This window comes from Hemicordylus capensis, chromosome 1 (genome assembly GCF_027244095.1).
Source record: "Hemicordylus capensis ecotype Gifberg chromosome 1, rHemCap1.1.pri, whole genome shotgun sequence".
Taxonomy (NCBI): Eukaryota; Metazoa; Chordata; class Lepidosauria; order Squamata; family Cordylidae; genus Hemicordylus; species Hemicordylus capensis.
Genome location: NC_069657.1, coordinates 88,884,606 through 88,909,662, shown reverse-complemented (window position 1 = coordinate 88,909,662; position 25,057 = coordinate 88,884,606). Strand labels below are relative to the sequence as shown.

The following is a 25,057-nucleotide window of genomic DNA, read 5'->3' as shown; positions in this document are numbered from 1 at the left end:
AAAAAAGCAATGAGCCATAAAATGATTCCTGAAGTCAAAATGGTGGCCAGAAAGGACTTCTGAGGTCCTTTCCGGCCACCTGCAGATATGTGGGCTTAACCCTTTTCCTGCTTCCCCCTGCCCCGCCCGCCCCCCACATATACAGAATTCGGGTGTCCATTACCCGACCTCGGATACATGAAACCTTGGGTATTGAACCTGCTATTAACTAGGTTCACCTGTATTTGCACAACCTTTCTAAGTGACCTTAATTATCCATATTACTCAGATTCTAATAACATTTTGCATTGTCTACTGATGTTTCTTGGAACGTTGATTATAGTTGCCTCTGTCATACTGTTCTATCACATTTTGCTATATGTTCTACAGCACCACATTTCTCCTTCTTGTCAATATGAATAACTTTGGTCTACTTTATCACTTTTTTTTTTTAAAGGCAATTAAGTTTATACCCCTAATCCTGTACATTCATGTATTTGTATGCTGACTGTAATCTTTGCTTATGCAAGGATTCTAGTCTTCACTGTAGCCTTGCATTTAGCCACTTGCCTAAGTGGAATATCCATTTCTTCCAAGTAGGAAGCTTGTCATGTTCTCCCTATGGCATGCTGAGAGTTGACAAAATATGCATGCAGGTGAGAAGACTGGTAGACATTTTTAGCTGCTAAAAATATCTTACTTTCCACTTACTTACCTGCAAGACTGCTTGTTTGTAGAATAAGGTTTTGTGCTAGAAAAGGTCCCAATTAAATCTGAAGCTGTCGTGTGCAAGTTACCTCCCTTAAGGTGTCTGACTTTTCATTTACACTTGACCTATAAGAGTTTGAAGTTCATCTATAGCAAAGAAGACCAATTGTGGTTCAATAGTTAGGATTTCAAGTTGCATATTCTTTAGCAGATGCAACTTAAATGCAGTCTTGTATTTATCAAGAGAAGTACTGTTCTTAGTATTCATTGATCTTAAAGATAACTTGTGAAAATATGGCAACATTGTTGCCTACAATCACAAGGTCTTAAATCAACTGATGGAGTTTGAACTGGCCATGACAAGCCAAGAAAAGGATCCTCGGAGTTGTGGTGTGTCGTTCAACAAAAATATTAATTTGGTGTGTAATGGCAGTTGAAGACATTCTGTAGTAGAGAATATTAGGAAAAAGATTGAAAATCAAATTACCAGTATCTTAACGCTTTTAAATCTATGATGTAGCTAAATTTGGAACACTGGCTAACATCCTAACAAAGTGATTGAGAAGAACATTGTCGTGAAAACCTGTCATGCTAGCTAGTTTGCCAAGCCTGGAGCTTGTATCTGAATGTTGCACAACCACAAACATGCTTTCACAACAGTTGTGCTACCTGCAACATAGCTCATTTGTGTTAAAGGAAACATTTACACAAAAGCACAGTACTTATTGCACAATCCCTGTCATTTAATGCAACTGTGCATCAAATTGAAACAATCTGATCTGATTGGGTGCATCCCCTATTGGCAGCATTTTGCATCGTATTTTTGACGTAGTCATTGCTTTTGTGCTCTGCTGATGGGCTTCCCAAATATATTGTGAGAAATGGGATGCTGAATTAGATGGGCTTTTGGTTTTATCCAGCAGAGATGCTTTTATGTTAAGATATATATAATTTATATAAGCAAGGAGGATTATAGCAAGTCTGACATAGTAGTTGTCCTGGTTCTTCTGGGTGGTCTCTGTCAATTTCATCTGGAGAGTGAAGCCCCAATTGGGAGTTTGGAAGTTTACGCTTCCCTCCCTTGAGGGTAGCTCCTCCCCTTCATGCCTATGAGGTCACGTGGTGTATGCCAACCTCCTCAGTTTTTCGTCTGCCAAGAGTTTCGCATCTCAGCCAGTTGAAGAGTTCTTTTCACTCCTGTCTGTAAGGGGGAAAAAAACACCAATACAGGCTTATCTCCCCCTCTTCATTTTACATAGAAATATTTGTTTCCACTTTTCCTTCTTCATATAGTTTCTGCCTTTCTTGTTTTGTGTTTTGCCTCAGTTCTTCCCCCTCCACCTCAACCGTTCTTCCTCAGGGATGGAACTTCACAACGCTTCATGATTTATGGCCATGGGGACTACCTTCAAACGCTACACTAGCTGTCAGACCAAATTCTCCACTTTGGACAGGCACCAACATTGCCTTATTTGCCTCAGGGAAGTCCATATCCTGTAGTCTTGTGCACATTGCCAGAAATGTACATGGGACGCACCCCAAAATAGACTCTCTAGAGTGCAGTCTGTGCCTTTGGAGTGGACTCTGTTTCACCCAACTTCTATGGACACTGCTGGTTTTGACAGTTCTTTGAACAAACTTGCTACTAAGGAACATATAGCTATCAATTATCGCAGTGTTTCTCAACCACTGGTCCCTGGACCGCTGCCGGTCCCCGAAGGGTTGAGTGCCGGTCCCTGACTGGGAGTCAACCCCACCCCTCCAAACTGAAATCAAGGCACTCACTTCCTCAATTTTGCACATGGTACGGAAGAGGAAGAGTATCACGGAGACATGGGACCCTTCTTGTGCCTTGCCTCCACGTGCTGCTGAGATCTTCCTACAGCTATCTTATTCCCTATCTTTACAGCTTCAAACTGTATGCAGTGCGGGGGCATGGAGGAAAAAGTATGGCAGTGGGCGCCACTTGAAGGGCTGCTGGTTCTTGCATGCTCATTGTTTGCAGCCAAAGGTTGGTTGATTGAAACCCAGCTGCCTGTTGTGGTCGAGGCGCCTTGAGAGGGAACGCTGTTTCTCTCTTGCATCAGTGGGGCTTGCTTGTATGTTGTTTTCATTGGCCCCATGTAGCTTTTGGATTTTTCTAATGGCCCAACATCCCCTCTCCATTGAGTAATCACAAGCACCTCCACCCCCACCCTGCACATACTGAAGACATACTGGAGACAAATTTGTTCACCCAGGCTTTTAGATTCAGGGGTTCTCAACCTTGGGTACCCAGATGTTGGTGGACTTCTACTCCCATAATCTCCAGCCATAATGGCCAAATGCCATTGTTGTTGGGGGTTATGGGAGTTTAACTGAGGGACCCAAGGTTAAGAACCCCTAATATTCCATGTTTGCAAAAGATTCCAAATTTAATTATTTTAATGCTTATATTATTTTCATTCTAAACTGCCCAGAGATGCAAGTTTTGGGCAGTAGAGAAGTCTGATAGATAGATAGATAGATAGACTTGAAACCCCTTTACTAACTGCTGGTCTGGGAAACGGCGCATGAAGAATGTAGCGGTCCTTGAAACTCTGCACAAAGAATTTAGCGGTCCTTGACTCCAAAAAGTTTGAGAAACACTGAATTATCGGACCTTGTGAACTGAGCTAGCCCCAGCAGCACCTTCTAGTCAAGAGCCTCTGTTTAAGACGACTCTGCTTGAGCCCTTGAACCCAACTCTCTTGGGACTGGCATTTCCTTTGGCTCCATGGGCAGTGGCTGACCCCGCTGTGGTTTCTACCATGGGCAGTGGCTGTCCCTGTACCGAAACAAAAGGACCCACTCCCTTGATCAGGATGGGCCACGCAAAAAGAAGAGAGAGAAGTTGTCTCCATTTCAGTCGCCTCGAGGAGTGGCTGTTGCTGGTTCTATGGCTCAATCACAAGAGACTTGACTTCCTGTTCGTACACCTAAGAAAAGGACACACAAATCTAAGCATCTTTCATTGGTACTGAGTACACGTGCTCCAGTATCACAGCCTGCCTTGTCTTTGAGAAGCCTTCAATCTCGAAGTACTCGAGATTTCACCATGCCACAAGGCATCAGCGTTCTTTCCCCTGGCCATGAAACCTTGACTTGTTTAACAGTTTATACCACTTTTCAACAAAAGTTTCCAAAGCAGTTTACATAGAGAAATAATAAATACATAAATAAAATGGATCCCTGTCCCCCAAAGGGCTCAGAATCTAAAAATAAACATGATAGACGCTAGCAACAGCCCCTGGAGGGATGCTGTACTAGGGATGGATAGGGCCAGTTACTCTCCTCCTGCTAAATAAAGAGAATTACCATGTTAAAAAGCTCCCTCATTGCCCATTTAGCAGGGGTTTTGAGAGCTCCTTCCATCGCTTCTTTCCTTTCGGTACTGAGGCCCTGCTCCTTGTCGGTGGAGGATGACCTGCATGGGGTCGTTACAGTTGCTTGCCTTCTGGGGGTCGATACATTGTTTCTTCTCCTCGGGACCGATGCTACTCTGCCTCGTATAGGGATACTAATTATCAGTCTCTCTGCTGCCCAGATGAGTATGGCTCCTACTTCTCTCCTCAACAAAACCTGGATAATTTTGACCATTATTATTGGGAACATAATGGCACTATTAAACATCATTCTCAGCATTATGGCTTCCCAGATCCACCTGTGCCTTATGTCAGACCCCATTCAACCAGATCGCGCTCTAGATCATGCTTTCCTCACTATTGGAGGTCTACAGGTTCACCTCATTGCTGCTGTGCTATTCTTGAAGGATGTTGCCCCTGCCCTGTCTCTCCCCCCCCCCCAGCAGCATAGACATGAGGACAGGTGAGAAGCTCCTCTACCTGCTCCACAAAAATCTGTGCCTTCCTCCACTAGGGTACCAAGGGACCCAGCTCTGCCTGCAGCTCCGCTTGCTCCAAACCAGATGGTCTTGTGCTCCAGTTAAATCTACCAGGACCTATGGTCTGCGTGATTCCCTGGAAGTGTTTATTCCTGCACCACCTGAACAGATTCTCCAATCTTCCACCTCTGACCAAGGCTTGGAGGAGTCGTCAGATGCTCTGGACACACTGGATCTGACTTCTGGCTCCACATCTGAGTGGTTTGAAAAAGCCCCAGTAGTTGACACCCTGAGGCCTAGCATATGCTGGACTTGTCCAGCTGGATGTGAAGGGTCTTTGTGAAGAGAAGAAGCCAGATCTTTTAAATGTCTTATTTGCTCTTGGCTCAAAGTGGTGATCAGGTAGTCTTGTAGAATGACGTGGAAATGTGACACCAAGAGCCAGTCGTCTCTGAACAGGAAAGTCTGAACTCCCAGTTCTTATAGTTGTGCCCTCTCTACAGCCATACATTTTGTGTAGACCCTCAGGGCTGGATAGAGGCAAGAAGGCATGGCCCTGAACTAGAACTTTTGAGAGCCTACTTGGCAATGCAGGAACTTCCTATGTTGGGGGCGAATAGTGATATGGTAATGAACATTCTCTAAGTCTGTGGAAGCAAACCACATCCCTTTCAAGAGTGGATGTGGAAACTTTCATATCAGAAACTTTTGTATATCACAGCAATCATCTATATACCACTTTCCAACAAAATTTACATAGAGAAATAATAAATACATAAATAAAATGGATCCCTGTCCCCGAAGGGCTCACTGTCTAAAAAGAAACCTAGACAGACCCCAGCAACAGTAACTGGAAGTACTGTGCTGGGGGTGGATAGGGCCAGTTACTCTCCCCCTGCTAAATAAAGAGAATCACCATGTTGAAAAGGTGCCTCTTTGCCCAGTTAGCAAGCAGCCACCTGGGCCACTTCTGTCTCCATTTTTTTAGACATTATGCACTAGATGTTCGAGCTAGGAGACATTTGGCATTTGGTTGTACAGTTTTACAGCCCATCTTCTGATTTTTTTGTCTTCTGGCCTTGAGTCTCTCTGCTACCCTGTCTCCATTGATGAAGCTTGTGATGAGCCCACCTGAGTGATGAGCAGAGACTACTCAGAAAAACATCAGGTTGTTTACCTGTAACTGGGGTTCTTCTGATGGTCATCTGCCCATTCACACACTCACCCATCCTCCCTGTTGCAGGGTATATCTCCTGTGGTGGATGTCTTAACTGAGCAGTTAGGGCAGGGCAGGCCTGCACAACATAAGGACTGGGGGCTAGATCTGGTCTCGAAGGACTTTTTTGCTGGCCCACAGGGAGCAAAGTCTTGCAGCAACAGCAGGAGACAAGAAGAGCCCTTGGTCTGTTCAGTGACAAGCAGCAGCAACAGCTCAATGCATTTGTCTGCTTGAGACCAGATGTTCCTCACCTGCCTGGCTTGTCCTGTCCCTGGGCCAGAGCCCACTAACACCATCCCTCTTTTTCCTCCCACCTTTCCGATTCCAAACCTCTGCCTCTTCATTTTCTTTTTTAAAAAATAATTAATTTTAGTGTAATAATGTGCTAAAAATTGACCTCTGCCCCTGCATGTCAAGTCATCAGGACATTTGAGTTGTGCATCTCTGAGTTAGGGGTAAGCCACATGACCTCATAGGCATGAGTGGGAGGAGCTACTGCTCAAGGGAATGAGGGGGAAACTTACAAACTTCTGATTGGGCCTTCACTCTCCATATGAAGCCCAGCTGTGTGAATGGGCAGATGACACCAGAAGAACCCGTTACAGGTAAGCGACCTAATGTTCTGAAATATTTGTCATGTGACTAACAAGCAGAAGGTTGCTGGTTTGAATCCCCACTGGTATGTTTCCCAGGCTATGGGAAACACCTATATCGGGCAGCAGCAATAGAGGAAGATGTTGAAAGGCATCATCTCAAACTGTGCGGGAGGAGGCAATGGTAAACCCTTCCTGTATTCTACCAAAGAAAACCACAGGGCTCTGTGGGCGCCAGGAGTCAAAATTGACTTGACAGCACACTTTACCGTTACTTGAAAGCTACATATAAAGGATAGGTTTTTTAAAAATCTGTTTTTGTAAATTTCTAAACTTTACAATCTGCACAACTATTTATTTTTTTCTGCTTTCATGACATGGAATTAACCAAGTTAACTGCTGCTTCTATCAGTCACTAAGGAGGACTGTAGACTCTTGGGTTTTGCTTCCTGATTCTTCCATGATGATGATTATATCTCCTTCATCCTGCCTGTTGTTTCCTGTATTGTATTGCTGATCATATAAACAGATGGTTACTTTTTGGGAGCTGAACTTGCTTTTGCCTTTGGCACTTGCATAAATTTTTGCATATGAAACCCACTGTGTCTTGGTACCTTCTCATGATTTGAGAAGAGAGGCATCTTAAAAAGTGGAAACATGTACACACTAGAAGTGATCTGAGTGAAAAAGATGAGGTTTAGAAGCATGTATTTGTCATATTTTCTGCACCAGATTTTCTGTTCACTGAAAAAAGTATTGTGTTGCTGCTGCCTTATTAACTTGCAGAGTCTGCATCCTTATCTTTGTTCTTGTTAAAATGTGAGCTGGCATGTGTTAGGCTGCATTAACGTTCACTCCTAGGGACTTCAGTGGCTTCTAAATTTGGCATTGCTAAGCGGGTGCCCTGTTTGCTTGAATCAATTGGGGCTGCTATTTTTAGTAACAAAAGGGAATTGAAATAGCAATTTTCTTCCCATGTTATAGATCCCAAGAGGAATATTGATGCAAGCTCTCTGTCATTCCATATACTCCCCCCTCCCCAAAAATATTCAGACAAAGGGAACGGTCACAATTTGCAGCAGTATTAATCTTTAATCAATCGAGTGTTTTCTACATTCAGGTGTTCAGGGGGAGTGATGGGTCATGAGGAGAACCTGCCTAGAATAACTAAGCACTCTGTTTGGTGGGTAGTGGCAGGGAATAGACAGAGAAGCTAAATATAGCATTTGCTTTAAGTGTTCCTCCAGTCTATTTTTGATGCTTGATTTTGATATGGTTGATTGGGCTGTTCCTAAAAATAAGTTTCTGCCAGTCTAAAAACACAAAGTATAATATTTTTAATCAGAAAAACTTAAAATACTCTCATGGACTGCAGATAATCTTGGAGACAAGTGTTGGCCAAATGCCAGGGCTTTATATAATCTCTATTAAACAAGACACTCCTTGGTGCCAAGCTGGGCTAGCTTCTAATTCTCAAAGGGGTAGGTAGCATGACTTTTGCTCAACTCGCACAGTGTTCAGGTTTTATATTTCTACCTATTCACTATTATTGCTTTCTTTTGCATGCCTGCATTGGAATACGAATACAATGAAATATACCGCTTTTCAACCAAAGTTCCCAAAGCATTTTGCATATAAATAAATAAAATTGATTGGTTACCTTCAGCATTGGATTTAATGCAGACACTTGGAGTCTGCATAAATGGAATTTGACTTGTACATACTTGTATCCGAAGAGAGAAATATTGATCCACCCCCCCAAAAAAGAAACCCACACACATTTGAATAGTTCCTAACTTCAGTGCACTTAAAAACTGGAATTACTAACAAATATTTTGCCCTCTGTATTAGAAACAATTTTCATATATGTCACCTTGAACTGCAGTAATACATATTGTTAAAAATCTTGTTGATCTGTGGTTTTTTGTTTTGTTTTTTTTAAAGGTATGTATCATAGTCATAGTGATATAAACCCAAGTGTTAGGTAAGTGATTAATACCACTTGGGCAACAACTAGGTTGCCCAATTACCGGTTGGGCAAATTAATAACGGAAATATATGGATGTACTGAGACATGAGATGGACTAATCTGTATTGGGTCATGGAGCTATGAAAAATAGTTGAATCTTTCTGATAAGCTACCATGTAAAGTTGCGACAAAAGGGATAGAGGACATGGCCAACCCTTTCATTAGACTTTGTGAGGCAGTTACCTCCCACAGTTGACAGCCTCTTTTCCTTATCCTGTGATCCTTTCAAAGCCTGCAGGGATCAGATAGGGAGCTCCCCAATCTCATGGCAAGAGAAGGACTCAACAGCAGCTGATGCCTGCTTAAGCCTTGTCCCCTTGAAACCCTGCAAAGATTTAATCCCTGGATTTTCATCTTCCATCCCTGTCTCCTCACTTTAAGACAAGGTTGTGAGGTTGGATCTGACCTTTGCAGACTTTGAAGACTGCTCTCCCTACCTCCCTTAGACTGTAGGAGAGTAAGTGTGCTCTGGTGGAGGGTGGGGCAATGTGGGATTTAGAACCTTGTCTCAGTGCCTAAAGGTCTTTGGCTACCCTTGACAGAGAAAGGGTGCTTATGCTGCATAAACAAACGTACGTTTGGCTTTTATTAGTCCAGAATAACTAGTACCTCCTGGTTCTGTATGTTGTCGTGGTAGTAGTAAAGTTTATTTGTTAGCCACCCTATAACAAATTGTTGTCTAGGCGGCTTACAACACAGCATTAAAACATGAGATAAAAACACAACACATTAAATCATAACAGACCCCCTCCCCAAAAGGGGGGGATATAAAATACAATACAAAACAATTTAAAAGACTTTTTTAAAAAAAATCAGATTAAAAGGCCTGAGTGAACAAAAAGGTCTTTACCTGGCATCCAAAAGAACAAAGCGATGAAGCCAGGTGAACCTCACCGGGGAGACTATTCCATAAACGGGGTGCAACCACCGAAAAGGCCTTTTCGCTAAATTACTATATGGTAACATAGTGGGTAATTTTGGTTGTGAGAACATAAGAACAGCCCTGCTGGATTGGGCTGAAGGCCTATCTAGTCCAGCATCCTGTTTCACACAGTGGCTCACCAGATGCCTTTGAGAAGCCCACAAGCAAGAGGTGAGGGCATGCCCTTTCTCCTACTGCTTCTTCTTTGCAACTGATATTTAGAGGCCTCTTGCCTCTGAGGCTGGAAGTGGCCCATAGCTACCAAACTGAGAATCGTGATGAGAAATCACAGCTTAAGCCACTTATTCTTCTAGCTCTTTATCCAATGATGACTGATGCTTCACACATCTTTTAGGCTCCCCCATCCTGCTTAATTAAAATAGTTTGGGGGGCCTTGATCAGTAGTGGGAGAAGAAGCAACTTGTATGGAGGAGGTGTTTAATCCTTTGCCCTTCTAATATCGTGCTAATGACTCCTGCCCCCTAGGCGTTCCAGGAAGAAACATCCAGTAGTGCCAATGAATGGAGTCACAAGTAGAATTTAATCTTTCAGGACTAATCAGTCCCAGTACTAGACTCCACTTATTCCTTCTGTGTTGTTTTTATCTTCAGCATCCACAAATGATAACCTGATTTGTCCAAAACGTTGTAGTTGTACACAGGTGGGTTGCAAACCAACTCTTGAGCTGCAAGTTTGCAATATAATCCTAAGGATGCTTACTCAGTAGTAAAACTGAGAGCTGGTGTAGTATAGTGGTTAAAGAGATTGAACTATAAATCAAGAAGTTCTGGTTTAAGAACATAAGAACAGCCCTGCTGGATCAGGCCCAAGGCCCATCTAGTCCAGCATCCTGTTTCACACAGTGGCCCACCAGATAACACTAGAAGCCTACAGGCAGGAGTTGAATCTCCTCTCAGCAATAAATTCTCTAGGTCAGTGATTCCCAACCTGGGGACCTCCAGATGTTGCTGAACTACACCTCCCATCATCCCCAGTCACAATAAATTGATGCTGGGCCTGATGGGAGTTGTAGTTCAGCAACATATGGAGGTCCCCAGTTCGGTAACCACTGCTCTAGATGGTGTTAGGCAAGCCAGTCTCTTTTAGCTTCCATCTGCAACATGGGGATAATGTCTTATAGGGTGGAAGTAAAGTAAAGTTGTGCCGTCAAGTTGGTGTCGACTCATGAAGTGCTTTTGTCTCTCAATAGCACTACAACAGTACTTAAGAACATGGATCATCCCACCAAATTCAGCAAGGCTCATTCCAAGGCAGGCAGCTTTCCTATCTTGAAAGCAATCAGATTGCAGAACTCCCTTGCGTTCAGGTTAGATCCTTCAACTGCTACTTCCACTAGGTAGTGGAGCAGAACAGGTTGAAGTTCCTAGGCATCTTTGTGTGAAGCCACGGAGAGAGAGAGAGAGAGATCTGTATGTGTTTTAACTTGATCCCCTGAAGTTTAAGGGCCTTCATTTTTTATTTTACTAATAATTGAACACTGAAAAGTAATACTGTAGTACTAAGTTTTTGCAATTCTTACTCTCAAAAGGTGCTATAAATAGGTCCAGACAAAAGAAAGCCCTTTGCCCAACATTACCAGTGCGCTTCATGTTTGAGTGGTAACTCGAAACCAATTCTCTCCCATCCATATCCAATACTAGGTTATACTAAACTATTTTATACATTTTGATTCCAGTATGGTACTTCCAAAGTACTATTCTAATCACAACGGTCCTAAACTCTTAACATAGAGGGGGTGCCCCCCCCATGAAAGAGTGCTGTCTGTATAATGGCAGTAAAATGAAGGTTTGTTTTTGTTGTTATCTTCATGTGATTATTATTAATCCTGTTGTATTTTAATATAATTCTGTGCATGTCCATAGCACCTTAAATAGATGAGAGGACAAGTCCCTGCCCTGAAGAGTTGATAATAAATAATTATTAATAATTATTATCTTGTCAGCTGCCAACAGCAGCTAACAATAAGACAATAGTTTTTAAAAATCCAATAAAAACACACAAAACAAAACAAATTGAAAGATGATTGATTTACAGTAGAAAATGAAATAAACACTTTAAACCCCCCCCCCTTTTTAAAAAAGCCTGAATAAACAGAAAGGTCTTCACTTGGCATCTAAAAGAACAAAAGTGTCGATACCAGGCAAGTGTCACTAGGGAGGTTATTCTGTAGATGGGGTGTGCTAATGGAACTGCTTCCATGGAATTGGCAGGGACCCCAAGCAACATTTTTAGGCTTGTGGCGGGGAATTGGCTAGCTTAAAATGGAGCAGTCCCAACTTCAGGATAAATTTGTGCAGAGCTTTATTCGCAGAAAGAACTGAATGGAGACGTTAAAGTTCAAAAATAGAATAAGGTTTATTAGAGGGTTTTTAGGGGTACAGGAAGAGAAAATAACGGTTAGTGAGCAACAATATTTAAAACTAGTATTTTTCAGCCCGTTGAAATAACGGGCGCTAGTTGCCTTCTCCGCCCTTCCCCACCCCCTCCTCCCGGCTGGACCTCCTGCCTCCCGCAATGGTTTTGGGTGGAGTGGGGGCCTCCGCGGTGGTGCCGCCCGCTGATGCTGCCTTTGGCCTTCTGGGCCGGCGGTGAGTGCCGCCGCCGCCGCAAAGAGTGCTGCCTGCCGACCCGCCGGACCTGCGGCCGCCGCCTCTGTCCTTTTCGGCGGGCGGGCCAGACCCGCGGCCGCCGCCTCTCCTCTCCCTGCAGCCGGGCTGGACCCACCGCCGCTGCCTCTGCCCTCCCCGTGGCCGCCTCCAGCCTCCCCTCGGCCGGGCCAACCAACCGACCGACATGGCCGCCTGGTGCCTGTGGCTGTTTCTTCCTCGGCCGTTCTGGGCATGCGCTCCGTGCATGCCCAGAACGGCCGAGGGAGACACGGGCGCAGACACCGGAGGACACGGGCGCACACCCAGGCCCTTTATTATAGAGGATTAGCAAGACTTAAGATTAACAGGACTATTTTACAACTCACAAATAGGCAATTTGGCTTGAGTTTCTGAATTAAGTTCACTCAAGGCTGACAAGGGAGAAAGAGGGTGAGAGATTTGAGAGGAGGGGCTATATACTACCTCGATCCTTCCCAGAGGAATTCTGTGAACCCTTGTATTTTTGGTTGTTACCGAGAGGCTTCTCTCCTCTGAGGTAGGCAGGAACGGGGGAGCAGGAGCCCAGGGACCAGACAGAGGGAAGGCTTCATGTACACATTCTGGGAGAGAAGTTGCAGACATATGGAGCAGCAAGGAAAATAAGCATGGAGTTCTTGAGGGAGCAGAAGACTTGGCTGGCTGCGAGTGGTGGATCTTGAAGAGTGAAGCTCACACAGGCAGGAGTATAACAGGATATAAGAGATAAGGAGGAACAAATACATGGAGAGCTTTGAAAGGAAGAACAAGGAGCTTGCACTGAAATTGGTGGGAATAAGAACATTTATTTTATTTTTTAAAGTTGTTAAATTTCAATATACCGCTTTTCATTTTAATGAAAAATCTTAAGGAGGTGATTGAGATTGTCAATCATGGATGGCGTTCTTGGAATTGTGTTGTAAAGGGATGGGATGTTTCAGCCAACTTTTATAACCTTGCAGATTGTCACAATATCCAGATGACTATTTTATCCTATGAATTATTTTCTAGTAATATCTAGTGTTTTCTAGAAGGCAGTGATCTGGTGAGAACAATTCAAAATTGTGATTAATATTTTAAGGTAATGTTTGTATTAGATTAATATTTATATATACTGCACGGCTCTTGAATATGCTAAAATTGATGTGTTAAAAGTTCTCTGGGTCTGCATTTTCCCCTCTAAAACTGTAGTGGAATCATATGTGATTGAGTTGTTATAAATATTTTTATACTACATTTAAATATAAAGGTCCCCCCACCAGTGTTCTCTATAATTTCTCCCCCATTTGTGTGCGGAATGAGTTTTGTTCTGGGTGGCAGTATCAAAGCAGTGTGTGCATGCATGCATTGAGAGTGGAGCTTTCCTGATTCAACCTGAGCAGGATCCAAAATTAACTAAGTGGATGTAAAAAAAAAAATATGAGCACGCGTGAATGCCTTAAACATGCGCCTGAATTATCCCCTTCATACTTCAGTGGTAGAGCATCTGTTTGCATGGCAAAGGTCCCAAGTTCACTCCCTGGTATCTCCAGGTAAGGCTGGGAGAGACCACTCCCTGAAACTAGATAGACCAGTGGTCTGGCTCAGTATAAGGCAGCTTTTTGTGTTCCTAAAGCAGTTTACAGAGAAAAAGAATGAGATGTTTCCCTGTGCCCAAAGGGCTCATAATCTATAAAGAAACCCAAGGCAGATGCAAGCAGCAGCCTTTGGAAGGATGCCTTGCTGGAGTCGTAAAAGTTCAAATATCCCAATAAAACTTTCCAAACAGAGCTTTAGATTTGTTTGAATCTGTAAGCCAAGTAGTCATTGGAAAATGTTTGAGGGATTTATACAGTGCATAAAGCTAGCTATATGTACTTTCAAACTTTGGTTTACTAGATATATGTCAACCATTGAATCCTGGTCTATTTAAGGCAGCAGAAAAACTTTCTAGTTCCTTAATTTTCTGGAAAACTCTTTGTCATTGTTTAGAAGCCTGGGGTGGAGGGTGGGGGTATTGCCATGTTGTGACTTAAGTTTTTAACACAAGGCTTAACAGAACTAACACCATCTGTGTTTTCTCTCCTCCTTCCTCCTCTCCCACTTTATAGTTATCACAGGAGCTACTGATGGAATTGGAAAGGCTTATGCAGAAGAGGTAAGGTTTCAGCTTTTAAAATATGTATTTATATTTATATTTATTTTTTCTAGAGTAATTTATGATTTCACCTATAGTCTGCAAAGCTGTATTTTTGGTGCAAATATGCTTATTCTTTTCATGTAGTTCAGTTGGAAATGTCATAACACATTTTAAGGTGTCCACAAATGGATGGATGTTTGCATTCTTGACTGGTTTGGAGAACTGAGATAAGCAAAAACAATAACTACCCCCTACTTTTTTAAAAAAAGCACTTCTAATAACTTTACTAAGTCACCAATTCAAAAAGATTGGATTGAGTCTTTCATCCCCACCCCCACCCTCAGCACTGGGAATATGTGTATTCTTCTTTTTCGTTGGTTAGTTGGTCTGTTTTGGAATTGGAGGTATTTCCCTTACCATGCAACTGAGTATCTATAAACTGTATTTGAGATTGGGTTTAGTGCTTTGGCATTAAATCTAATCAGATTTATTTCCTCAAAGTCCTGCTATAGAACTGAATATTCCTTTACAAAAATCCATTTGAGTTGGTTAGATGGTGGTCAGCATTGTAACACTTAGTGCACATGTGAATCGCTTGTGTCACAGACACTGGGAGAAGAGAACTAGCAGGCTGGGTCTACTCTGTTATGCTGTCTTAGTTTGTCATGCCCTTGCTTTGTCTCAACAGTCACATAGCAAATGGATTTGTGCATATTGATTATTCGTTTATTTATTTATTGCATTTCTATACCACCTACTATAGAAATCTCTGGGCGGTGTATAGATTAAAACATAATATAAAACAAAACATTGAAAATTAGTAAAAAGAGATAAAAATCACGATAGATAAAAACACAATTTAAAATTTAAATTTCAGTTAAAAGCTTGGGAAAACAAGTACATTACATGTTGCAGGATAATCTGCTGAAACAATGCAGGCCCAGGATAACATTCTAACACCCCAGTTTAATTCTTGATTGGCATACATGCACAGTCCACTGTGTTCAGGTCAGATGTGCATCATGCCTTGGGTTTTCTGTATACAGGTTTCTGGAGGCAGGAAAATAGGTGGGAAGATTCTAGTGTCTCTATTTTGACACAGGTTTTCCCAGTACCCTACATCCTTGTCTCCTGTTTCATGGTAACAGATATTTGTTCCAAAGAATACCACCAAATACTTGTACATCCATGGTGTTCTTAGCTGTACAGCAAAAATAATTGGTAGATTCCTTGATGCAATTAAGGGCTTTTCTCTCAGCTATAGTGTAACATGCATTTTTATAATATAAAATGCTCTCATACTTGTTACCTGGGTTCATTTTTGCCTTTCATATGTGGCAGAAGTTCTGAAAGGAGTCCTGGCTTGAGTAGACCTTCAGTATGCCATTGGCATGGGCTGATGATCTTATATGCTAAATCTTGTGAATCACTTGAGTAATACACTGGACTGGTGAGCCCATTATGAGAACTTTCTGTTTGCTGGTAACTTCTTTTCATGAAAAGAGATGGATCCTGCCATGTTTACAAGACAAGAGAACTGCTATATAAACTACATGGGCATTGGCATTTGTCTAAAAAGAAAATATTTGGCTCTTGAAAACATGAGCCATCAGAGAGATTAAATAGTCAACATTACCAAATTGGCCTTGTTCAGTTGGGTGCTAGTCATAGTGCCTGCTTACATGATACTGGGATTTGAATTTGGTCAAGGCAAAGGAATATCTGTATTTCTGAATAACTGCAACTTTGAATGAATGTGTGAGCAAACACATCCATCTTCAAGAGTGGTACTGTCACTTCAGTGACAGGTTTCTGAGAGAGATTTAGAAATGTCTGTATGTCCAGCTTGAGTGCCATAATAATAGATAGAAATCTACTTGAATTAATGTCATGTACTGGTTTGTAATCTGTTCCTCTAGATGCTAAATAGAAATGTGAATAGAACTAATTTCTTAATCCTTGTATAAGTGCTGTATTTGTAATCCACTTTCTCAGATGCTGATCCGGTTTGATCCAAATGTGATTGCATTGCATGTTTAAATGCTCCTCAGTAAAATACCACCATAGACTTGTAATTGGGCCCTCTTGGATTTTTCCCACTTGTTTCTTAGTTAGCAAAGCGTGGAATGAAGGTGGTTCTTATCAGCAGATCTCAGGATAAACTGGATAAAGTTGCCGGAGAAATAAGTGAGTAGCTTTTTTCATATTCTAGAGTTGCATATGGAGAACTAAAACAAAGTTAACTTGATAACTTCCATTTAAAAAACTTGAGTGCTGATTGTTCATAATCCTTAAAGATACTAATAAGCAACTCACAATATACTCAAGCTATGTATATAGACATAGTGCTTTTTGAATATTCTGTATGAATTATCTCCAGTGCATGGCAGCCATCTCACTTGAGCTTCTTTATATTAAAATGAACTTTTATTTTAAGTAGTCTATCTTATTTTTTTTAAAAAGTGAACACCACTCTAGGTGTTGCTCCATTTAATAATATTTAGTTTTGTCGGGTGAAAATAGTATTTTTTTTATTTATTTATTTATTTATTTATTTATTTATTTATTTATTTATTTATTTATTTATTTAACATGTATTTATACCGCCCAAAACACGTTTCTGTTACATAAATTTCTTAAATCCAGTGGGTTGTAGTCTAATAAAGTTTGAATGCCTGCATCTCATTGAATTTAATTTGACTTAAGTTAGTCATGACTAATTTGTGTTCCTGATCGCAGTGGTGCTTAGTCATGACTGAGTTTCTTAGGATGCATCCGATAGAAACTGGATGTTCCCTTTGTTTGGATCTTCATCCTAAATTATCATGAGACTTTTAAAAACAACACCTTTCATTGTTACCAAATTTAACAATATCTTCTGAGGTTTGCTTGGATTTTTTAAAGTTGCAACAACTTGTACATATTTCAAGAGGTAGGACAAATAATATATGTTGAAAAGCAATTAGATCTGGATGTTCTTGTGTTTTTGTTTTTGTGGAGGAGGATGCCACTGAATGAAACTGACAAAATGAAGCAGTATTTCTACAGATTCTGAAAAAACAGTTGGGTTGGGACTTGCAACTTGTCTGAATGTGGTGGAGGGAGGCAACCCTGGTCGGGGCTGTAATGCAGACTAAAGTCCTTCACTACATATGATGTTCTAGAGTGAAGGTTGGTTGGACAGGCTAGGAACTGCATTCATATTTTCCCAGCTTCTCGCCTAGGGAGCACATTCTAACCTGTCCAACCAGTTTTCTCTCTAAAACATCATATGTAGTGAAGGTCTTTAGTCTGCATTACAGCCCCGACCAGGGTTGCCCCCTCTGCCACATTCAGAGAGATGTGGGTCTTGAGATTATATCAGGAGGTCATTCTGTTAGAAGTTGAGTTGTATTTATTGATTTATGATGATGATTATTAATAATTGTTGACTAGGGAAGGCAGAAGCTTTGGCCTAATCAAATTTTCAGGCTACAGAAGAGAATAGAGGCCTGACTCTGTCCTCTTACTATCACTGTTGCTGACAGGCATTTCCTAGCTCAAGATGTGGCAATACTGGTAGACAGGTAGCAACTGCTCAGGAAGTATTAGGCCTTACAACACAGAGGGATTATGTAGTGGGAGGATTTCCACATGGACACAGCAAAACAAGAAGCCACAGGTGGTACATAGCTGACATAAAGGAAAGCAACGTGTGTCAGGCATGTAAACAAGAGGGAGTAACCAATTAGGGGTACACAAATTGGGCTTGAGCCAGTCAAGATACTTGTCAACAAGTGATGAACAAGCTATGATGTGTTGGAAAGAGGGAGAAGGGTATATATAAGGACAGTGAGGTGGATGAAAAGAGGGTCCCCAGTTCTTTGGAGCAAGGCTGCATGCTCTCCTGAGAGCTGGTCCCCTTCCACCTATTGAAACAAGCAATTGCTCTGTTTCTGTGGCATCCTTTCTTTTATTTGTGGCAGATCCTTAATAAGTTGTATGGGAACAGTGAGGTCTGAACATTTTTTGGGGAGTCCGAGTGAATTGCTTGGGAGATTCCTAGTTTTTGAAATAAAGTGTTTCTGCTGAGATTGTGGCCACACCCAGTCAGAAACCTGTTTTTTAAGGGGCTCATCTTAAATTCAGAGTCATTTTGTATTTGGGTATATATGATTGATTCCAATATCTGTATCAACCTTTCTGTATTGTGTGATTTCCACTACTGTACCAGTTCTGGACAAATATTTAGTTTGTACCAGAATTTTCATGCATGCCTTCAAAGTAGAGCAGAGTTCCTGATGTGCAGATTATTTGCTCTTTAGCCGAAGGCAAAACTGTGGAAACACATTTGTCATCTGGACAGTGATGACAAATTCTCCTTCCTTCTATATCCTGCCACCGCCCCCCACCCCAATCCTATTTATGAGGACTGATCATTCTTTGTTCAGATAAGACATTCATACAGTAGCTCACCTAATGTTCACATCACTGGGCATCTTGCAAGTTCACACAGCAACTGGTAAACAGCTTCTCACTGCACCAAGTGGGGACTCTTGTCCTGTGCGGTGCTCATATTTACCAGCTTCTCACCTTCCTTAAGGTTCCCATCCCATTGGAAAATAGCAACAGTTACTCCTCAATCTACCCTAATGCAGCAGTTTTTCAGTTTAGAGGGATTGTTACAGCCATCGGATTCTTGAATTCTAACCAACTTTTGAATAGGTTGAAAAAAGGTCAGCTGAGATTGCCTTGTTCCCCTTCCCTGGCATGATGCTTCACACTGAAAGCCTATCTCTAGCATTGTAGTTTGGCCAAAAACAAATTAGTTTGGCCAAAAGCAATTGAGGGCGAAGCATCTTTCAGCCTTGAGACATGCAAAAGGCGTGGGGCTTCCCTGCTTGAAAGCGGGGATTACAATCTTCTCTTAAGCTTTTAGAAGTTTCTGAAATGCTGCTGTGCACAGGTGCAGATCCCATATGTGTCACTGCACAGAAGAAGAATGTACTGTTGCATATAATATTGTCAGGAGCCCTGTGAGAAACTTAGTAGCACTATTAGGAATCATGCCACTTAATCTTTGTGTTGAGTTTTTTGGGCATGGCTTTTTCTTATTCTGGTTATGATTACCAAATAATTTCTAGATACTGCCTCAGTAGTTCTGACAAGCTGGAGAAATGTTGGCAGAGGGATTCAAAATCACATTTGACTGGCTTCCCTGAATTGAGTCAACCCTAACCCTAATTTTCTGAAAAACTAGAACTTAACTTGGTAGTGAAAATTCAAGAGTGAGCTGACACATCTCACCAGGGAGAACTTTCTATAGTGTGGGTGAAACTACAGAAAGAGCTCAATCCCACGCTCTTATACTACTTGCTAAACCCCTGCTAACTTGGCAGAGAGGCACCTTTTAAACATGGTGATTCTCTTTTATTAAGTAGGGGGAGAGTAACTGGCCCTATCCACCCCTAGCACAGTACCTCCAGTGACTGTTGCTGGTGTCTATCTTACATTTCTTTTTAGATTGTGAGCCCTTTGGGGACAGGGATCCATCTAATTAATCAATTTAATTGATTGATTAATTAATTAATTAATTAATTCTCTGTGTAAACTGCCCTGAGCCATTTCGGGAAGGGTGGTATAGAAATTGAATCAATCATCATCATCATCATCATCATCATCATTATCATCTGGCTTAATTCATTATTACATACTTTAAGCTTTTCTTCACATATTTCCCCTGCCAGTATCTGACAGATGAGATCCTCCCTATCCAAGTTTGTATAAGGCCTGACTGTGCATGACAAAAGGACTGTTTCTCATGGCTGTGATTCCAATAACCTCCATTTGTAAACAAGCAACCAGGTATGCACAGTGGGGCACTTCACTGCCCAGCACGCTGCACTCCCCACACTGCATTGCCGATTGCTTTGGAGTCTTGTCCCCATTCTGAAATTCAAAAGTGACATGTCAGGTGAAGCTTCTGTTGAGAGAAAAGGAACAAATGATTTGCTGTATACATTTAATGTAACTCCCAACTGTAAATTAATTGTTACTTGTTAATATGGTTTTCTGGATTGTATCCTGTGTTCAACTGAGCACTTCCCTGATTTTTTTAAAAGCACATTTCTAACTGAAGAGTTGACTTGGTACATATATATTTATTGGTTTGATGCATAAACATATATTTTTAATGTATTGATTTCTTTATCAAATTTGTACACCGCCCCAAACTTTTTTCTCTGGGCAGTTATCAAGTTAATAAAACAAGTTAAAAAATATACAAAAAACTTAAAAACAATTTAACAATTTAAAAATAAACCAGAGATTAAAACCTAAAAAAAAAAAAAAAAAAGGAAGCTGAGAAAGCTTGGGAGAAAAGATGGGTTTTCAGGTGTTTTTTGAAAATTGCCAGAGATGGGGAGGATCGTATCTCAGCAGGGAGCACATTCCACAATCTCAGGGCAGCGACCGAGCAGGCCCATCTCTGTGTAGCCACCAAACGAGTTGGCGGTAACTGGAGACGGACCTCCTCAGATGACCTTCACTGGGCAGTGGGGCTTGTAGTGAATAAGACGCTCTCTTAGATACCCAGGGCCTAAGACATTTAGGGCTTTATAGGTTATAACTAGCCTTTGTATTTTGTCTGGAAGCCTATTGGCAGCCAGTGTAGCTCCATCAGTAAAGGAGTAGTGTGGTCTCTCCGAGATGACCCAGAGACCAACCTGGCTGCCGTGTTCTGAACCAACTGAAGTTTCCGGACTACGTACAAAGGCAGCCTCATGTAGAGCGCATTACAAAAGTCAAGTCTGGAGGTTACCAGCAGATGTACCACAGTTTTGAGGTCATTGATCTCGAGAAACGGTTGCAGCTGGCGTATCAGCAGGAGCTGATAGAAAGCACCCCTGGCCACCACCTCAACCTGAGATACCAGGGAGAGGTGTGAATCCAGAAGTACTCCCAGACTGCAAACCTGTTCCTTTTGGGGAAGTGTGACCCCGTCTAGAACAGGCAGATCAAAATCGTCTCTAGAGTTCTGACCCCACACAATAAGTACCTCCGTCTTATCTGGATTCAGCTTCAGTTTATTCTCCCTCATCCAGCCCATTACTGCTTCCAGGCAGGCATTTAGGGAGGATATGTCAGCTCCTGAAGAAGTTGACATGGAGAAGTAGATCTGGGTATCATCAGCATACTGGTAACACCCCGTTCCAAATCCCCTGATGATCTCTCCCAGCAGTTTCATGTAGATGTTAAAAAGCATTGGAGAAAGTATGGAACCTTGAGGGAGACCACACTTAAGCTCAGATTTTGAAGAGCAACAATCTCCAAGGGACACCATCTGGAATCTGTCCAAGAGGTAGGAGCGGAGCCACTGTAAAACAGTGCCTCCCATCCCCAACACCCTCAGGCGTTCCAGAAGGATACTATGGTCGATAGTATCGAAAGCCGCCGAGAGAGCCAAAAGGACCAACAGTCACACTTCCTCTGTCAATTCCCAATTGGAGATCATTCATCAGGCCGACCAAGGCAGTCTCTACCCCATAGCCTGCCCCAAAACCAATTTGAAATGGGTCTAGATAATCAGTTTCCTCCAAGCCACCAGCCTCTCAATTACCTTGCCCGGCCATGGGAGGTTGGAAACAGGCCTATAATTGCTCAACTCTGAAGGATCTAATGCAGGCTTCTTTAGGAGAGGTCTAATGATTGCCTGTTTAAGACAAGTTGGCATCCTGCCCTCCCTCAGAGAAGCATTTATGATTTCCACCAGACTGTCTACAACAGCCTCCCTGCTAGACAGAACAAGCCATGTTGGGCAAGGGTCAAGAGAACAAGTTTTAGGCCTCATCTCTCCAAGCAGCTTGTCCACATCCTAGGAGTCACAAACTGAAACCGATCTAGTCGAATCACATAAGAGGAGTCGTTGGGCACCTCCACTTCAGACATCAAATTAATTGTGGAGTCTCCATCTAGGTCGGCCTGAATCCGAGAGATTTTATCTGCGAAAAACTCTTTAAACACATCACAGTGGGTAACAGATTACTCCAAATTCTGCTTCAAGGGAGGGGGAGCAGATACTAGTCCCCTCACAACCCTGAACAACTCCGCTGGATGTGAACTTGCAGAGGCAATACGGGCAGAAAAGAACTGCCTCTTTGCCGCATGTATTGCCTGAGCATGGATGTTTAGATGTGTGCTCTATGTTGCAATCTGTCGGATTTGAGTTGAGTCTACTCAAATACTTGCGCTCCAGTTGCCTACCTTGCTGCTTCAGCCCCCGTAGATCTTCCATATACCAAGGGGCCAGTTTTGAAGTGGGTCGGAGGGGACGCTTGGGAGCAATCGTGTCTACTGCCCTGGTGAGCAAGTTGTTCCAATTCTCAACCAGAGCATCAACAGGATCACCAGCAAAGCCAACACTGAATCCTTCCAAGGCTTCTTGGAATCGTACTGGATCCAATAACCTTTTCAGGTAGACCATTTTAATAGGCCCCTCCTCCCTGCAGAGGTGGGAAGTAGCTATAAGTCCCACCTTAACCAGATGGTGGTCTGTCCATGACAATGTGGAAATCGCAGGAGTCCTCACCCACGGAACACCACCCTGATCAGAGTAAAAGACCAAATCAAGCGTATGACCTGCAATATGTGTTGGTCCAGAGAGCACTTGGGATAGGCCCATAGTTGTCATGGCCACTATGAATTCATGAGCTACCCTGGACAGATTAGTCCCGAAATGAACATTGAAGTCCCCTAGCACCAAAAGTCTGGGAGACTCCAACGCGATTTCTGCGACCAAATCCGTGAGCTCAGTAAGGGATTCCGCTGGGCAGCAGGGTGATCGGTACACCAACAGAAGTCCCAATCTATCCCTGGCCCCCAAATTCAAGTACACACATTCAATATGGTCCCATACCCTAACAGGGACCCTGGTTAGGGAAATGTTATCCATATAGACCACAGCCACTCCACCTCCCCGCCCACGTCCCCTCACCTGCTCCTCTATAGAATATCCTGGAGGGAGAAGCTGGGACCAAACTCATGGCCTCCCCCAACCAAGTCTCGGTAATACATACCAGGTTGGCCCCTTCATCCATGATCAAATCATGGATGAGTTCAGTTCTATTTTGTTCTGACCTGGCATTGCAGAGGAGAAGGGTAAGGCTATGTGGGTTGTTGGCAGTGCTCCCTGAGATCAAAGAGCTGGCAGGATTGCTGGAAGGGGAGACAGCTATTAAATTTCTGATTTCTCTTCCTCTGGAACGGCCTGCTGACCTGCCAACTTACTACTTCTATTCCCCACCACCAACGGGATAGCTGCCTCATAGTCAACGAAGGTGCCCCCTGTTCCCCCATCTCCAGATGAACCCAAACACATTACAGCAACTTCAACCCAAGTCCAAAACAGCTTGAAACTGATTCAACAGAAGCCCTCTAGCCCTCGCCCTCGTTCTCCCCCAGAGGGGCGACCCCCTTTGGTGGTGACCCCTCCACCACAAGGAGCCTTCCTGTAAAGCCCAAAACTGAGCAGGTAACCTGAGGAACAGCTGAGGAACAGCTGAGTCACTCGGGTTGGTCCCAATCCTGCCCATGCTTCCCACAGATGTTAACCTGAGGCTGCAGCTCCACAGGGGAAGGGGAAGCAGAAGCAGGCAGGCAAAAGCAGAAGGAACCCCAGCACCCACCTGGTCTCTCATTCCAGACAGCACTGGCTGGGAAGTGGATGAACTCTGCCCATCCATTAGAGCAGTGTTTCTCAAACTTTTTGGAGTCAAGGACCGCTAAATTCTTCGTGCAGAGTTTCAAGGACCGCTACATTCTTCATGTGCAGTTTCCCGGACCAGCAGTTAGTAAAGGGGTTTCAAGTCTGTCTATCTATCTATCTGTCTATCTATCAGACTTCTATACTGCCCAAAACTTGCATCTCTGGGCAGTTTAGAATGAAAATAATATAAGCATTAAAATAATTAAATTTGGAATCTTTTGCAAACATGGAATATTAGGGGTTCTTAACCTTGGGTCCCTCAGTTAAACTCCCATAACCCCCAGCAACAATGGCATTTGGCCATTATGGCTGGGGATTATGGGAGTAGAAGTCCACCAACGTCTGGGTACCCAAGGTTGAGAACCCCTGAATCTAAAAGCCTGGGTGAACAAATTTGTCTCCAGTATGTCTGGAGTGGAGGTGCTTGTGATTACTCAGTGGAGAGGGGATGTTGGGCCATTAGAAAAATTCAAAAGCTACATGGGGCCAATGAAAACAACATACAAGCAAGCCCCACTGATGCAAGAGGGAAACAGCGTTCCCTCTCAAGGCGCCTCGATCACAACAGGCAGCTGGGTTTCAATCAACCAACCTTTGGCTGCAAACAATGAGCATGCAAGAACCAGCAGCCCTTCAAGTGGCGCCCACTGCCATACTTTTTCCTCCATGCCCCCGCATCGCATACAGTTTGAAGCTGTAAAGATAGGGAATAAGATAGCTGTAGGAAGATCTCAGCAGCATGTGGAGGCAAGGCACAAGAAGGGTCCCATGCCTCCGTGATACTCTTCCTCTTCCGTGCCATGTGCAAAATTGAGTAAGTGAGTGCCTTGATTTCAGTTGGGGGGGGGGGTTTGACTCCCAGTCAGGGACCGGCACTCAACCCTTCGGGGACCGGCAGCGGTCCAGGGACCGGTGGTTGAGAAACACTGCATTAGAGGATGGAAGAGCCAGGCTTGCTTATGGTAACCAAGTGAGGTAGGAAATGGAATTGCTGCAAAATGACAAAGAGGCTTCTGTAGTAGAAGGAAGGAAGGGAACTAATGAAAGTTAGACTAGTGCCCTGTTCTAATATTACATTGCATATGCATAGAGCTGTATGCATACATACACATGTGTTTGTGTGAATGATTGTACATGCATTCATTAAAAAAGTGAACCTGAGTTCAGTCCCACTTTAAATCCAGGGGACAGATAGGAAGTGGAACACAATGTGCATTAAAAATGTGTGAATAACTGCAC

The 25,057-nt window shown here is 42.9% G+C and overlaps 1 protein-coding gene across 1 annotated transcript in view; it reads left to right on the top strand.

The window, feature by feature from the left end:
* HSD17B12 (hydroxysteroid 17-beta dehydrogenase 12) overlaps positions 1-25,057 on the top strand; it is a 125,332-nt gene that overhangs the window by 35,418 nt on the left and 64,857 nt on the right. The window contains exons 2-3 of the mRNA XM_053271030.1: positions 14,048-14,094; positions 16,188-16,263. Coding sequence (XP_053127005.1) covers positions 14,048-14,094; positions 16,188-16,263 — 123 coding nt within the window. The remainder of the gene's footprint in view (positions 1-14,047; positions 14,095-16,187; positions 16,264-25,057) is intronic.